This window comes from Trichinella spiralis, assembly GCF_000181795.1.
Source record: "Trichinella spiralis strain ISS 195 chromosome Unknown Scfld4544, whole genome shotgun sequence".
In the NCBI taxonomy this organism is placed as follows: domain Eukaryota; kingdom Metazoa; phylum Nematoda; class Enoplea; order Trichinellida; family Trichinellidae; genus Trichinella; species Trichinella spiralis.
This window is the reverse complement of record NW_003531483.1, coordinates 1-1,693: the sequence shown is the minus strand read 5'-3', so window position 1 is coordinate 1,693 and position 1,693 is coordinate 1. Positions and strand designations below refer to the sequence as shown.

The 1,693-nt window shown below is 39.0% G+C and overlaps 1 protein-coding gene across 1 annotated transcript; it reads right to left on the bottom strand.

Moving 5' to 3' along the window:
- Positions 1 to 351: 351 nt before the first annotated feature.
- Tsp_15737 (conserved hypothetical protein) lies at positions 352 to 960 on the bottom strand. The gene is made up of 2 exons (XM_003367273.1): positions 907 to 960; positions 352 to 774 (listed from the first exon to the last, which is right to left on the bottom strand). The coding sequence occupies exons 1-2, from the start codon at positions 958 to 960 to the stop codon at positions 352 to 354; spliced, it is 477 nt and encodes a 158-aa protein (XP_003367321.1).
- Between the last annotated feature and the right edge of the window lie 733 nt (positions 961 to 1,693).

The following is a 1,693-nucleotide window of genomic DNA, read 5'->3' as shown; positions in this document are numbered from 1 at the left end:
GGTGGATTCAGCCGAATAATGTAATTTGCAAGAAATGATGTTTTTGGATGCTGTTATCAAATTTTCCCCATTTGAAAATCCACTCGATCATTGTGACAGTGACCGTTTATTTTTACTTTGATTTTCGTTAAAATGTTTACTATTGCGTGATTTTTGAAAAACAACTGCGAGTGCTGTTTTTTTAAGCTTTTGCTTGAAAATTAAAAACAAGTATCGATTTGAAAATGAATTTAGAGGCACATGCTATGCGAACCTTCTTAACAATTATCTGAAAATAGCGCAGGATACGAATTTTGCTTTTTATAACATGCAGAGCTATCATTAAAGCTTTATGTATTATTTACCGTTAATTTATTGTATAAATTTCTTGAATATCTTCATTTCCTTTTGCGTGCATCCCTGCATCATGGGGCGGTGTTGTAATGTGCGACATATTTTGTGGAGATGACCTATGCGACTTTTAGCTTGATCATCACCCTGATCGAGCTGCTTCAATTGGATGTACAAATCATTGACAAGCTGGTCGGCATGATTCCACAGAGCGGCTAACTCTCGGATCAGGTCTGCAAGAATCAGATTCGAATTTGCCCTGACATCCTCCGGTGGAAGTGAATCTTGACATGGTGTCTGATCGTCGGTCCCAACTGCTGTGGCACAAGTGCGCCGATATGTTGAAGCCGTTTTCCGTCGATGATTGAGCAGAAAAAGAGAAACTGGCGAGTTCTTGGTGTAAAGTTGGTTTTTATTGTAAAAATCCGAAACAAATCTAGCTAACTGAAGAAATTAAATGGCCAGAAGGATTGTTTGACCACCGGTCAACGGTAGAAGCGGTCAGCAGCAGTGAAGAGCGGGCGATTGGGCAGGCCGACCCAATAATGCGACAGGTGTCCGTCCAGTAGTTCAGACCAATAGAATACAATCTGGTGGAAAGCATAGTCGGTCAGGTACGACTGAAGGCATTGTAAATCTTTTTGTTTTTGGCAGTTTGTTCTGCTTGGCTACAATCCCAAAGTTCTGGAGGCAGTACAAGGGAAAATTTGCAATTTTAACTTCATACTACCAAAAGAAGAACAAAGATTGAGTTAATTGATAAGTTGACCGACCACCTGTCTTTTTTTCTAGCACACGCCCCCGGTGAAAAGTGAAAATCGAACGAAAAGCGACAGGATGCCTTTTTTCAAGGTCTCCTAGCGCATCTTGGTGTTGCTAGTGTGCAAAGAAACGACTAACATTACTGCTTGCTGTTGGACGAGTTTATGCTACGGATGACGATCCGGTTTGAGAGTACAATACACATCCTGATTATACATCATCGTCATCTCAAAAAACTAAAAATCTATCTTCTCATCATTGATACTCACCCTCATACATTGTCCCTAACTCCACCTCTTGACAAAGATAAGAATGAACAGCCCTGAATATACATAACTGCTCATATTATGTATATCTGTCAACTGGAAACTTGAAACAAATGTATAATATTGTGACGAAAGCGTTTAAATCTCATAGAAATAACCCAGTTTCGCAATAAGCAAGGTGCAATCACCACATACCATTGAATTTATCCTCAAGCGAGCTGCCAATGCTCATTTAAACGAGCATCCCAAATGCTTAATATTTCAAATATACATAGAAATTTGAACTACTTTCTTCTTTTTTCTTACGAAAATCATTTTTCGTACTAATAATCCCT

What these genes read in the sequence shown, in the direction of transcription:
- Tsp_15737 (XM_003367273.1), bottom strand. Translation starts at nt 960, where the DNA reads ATGCCTTCAGTCGTACCTGACCGACTATGCTTTCCACCAGATTGTATT. An exon ending in CACCAGATTGTATTCTATTG is followed by an intron (nt 775 to 906) that starts GTCTGAACTACT and finishes TAATTTCTTCAG; the next exon opens with TTAGCTAGATTTGTTTCGGA.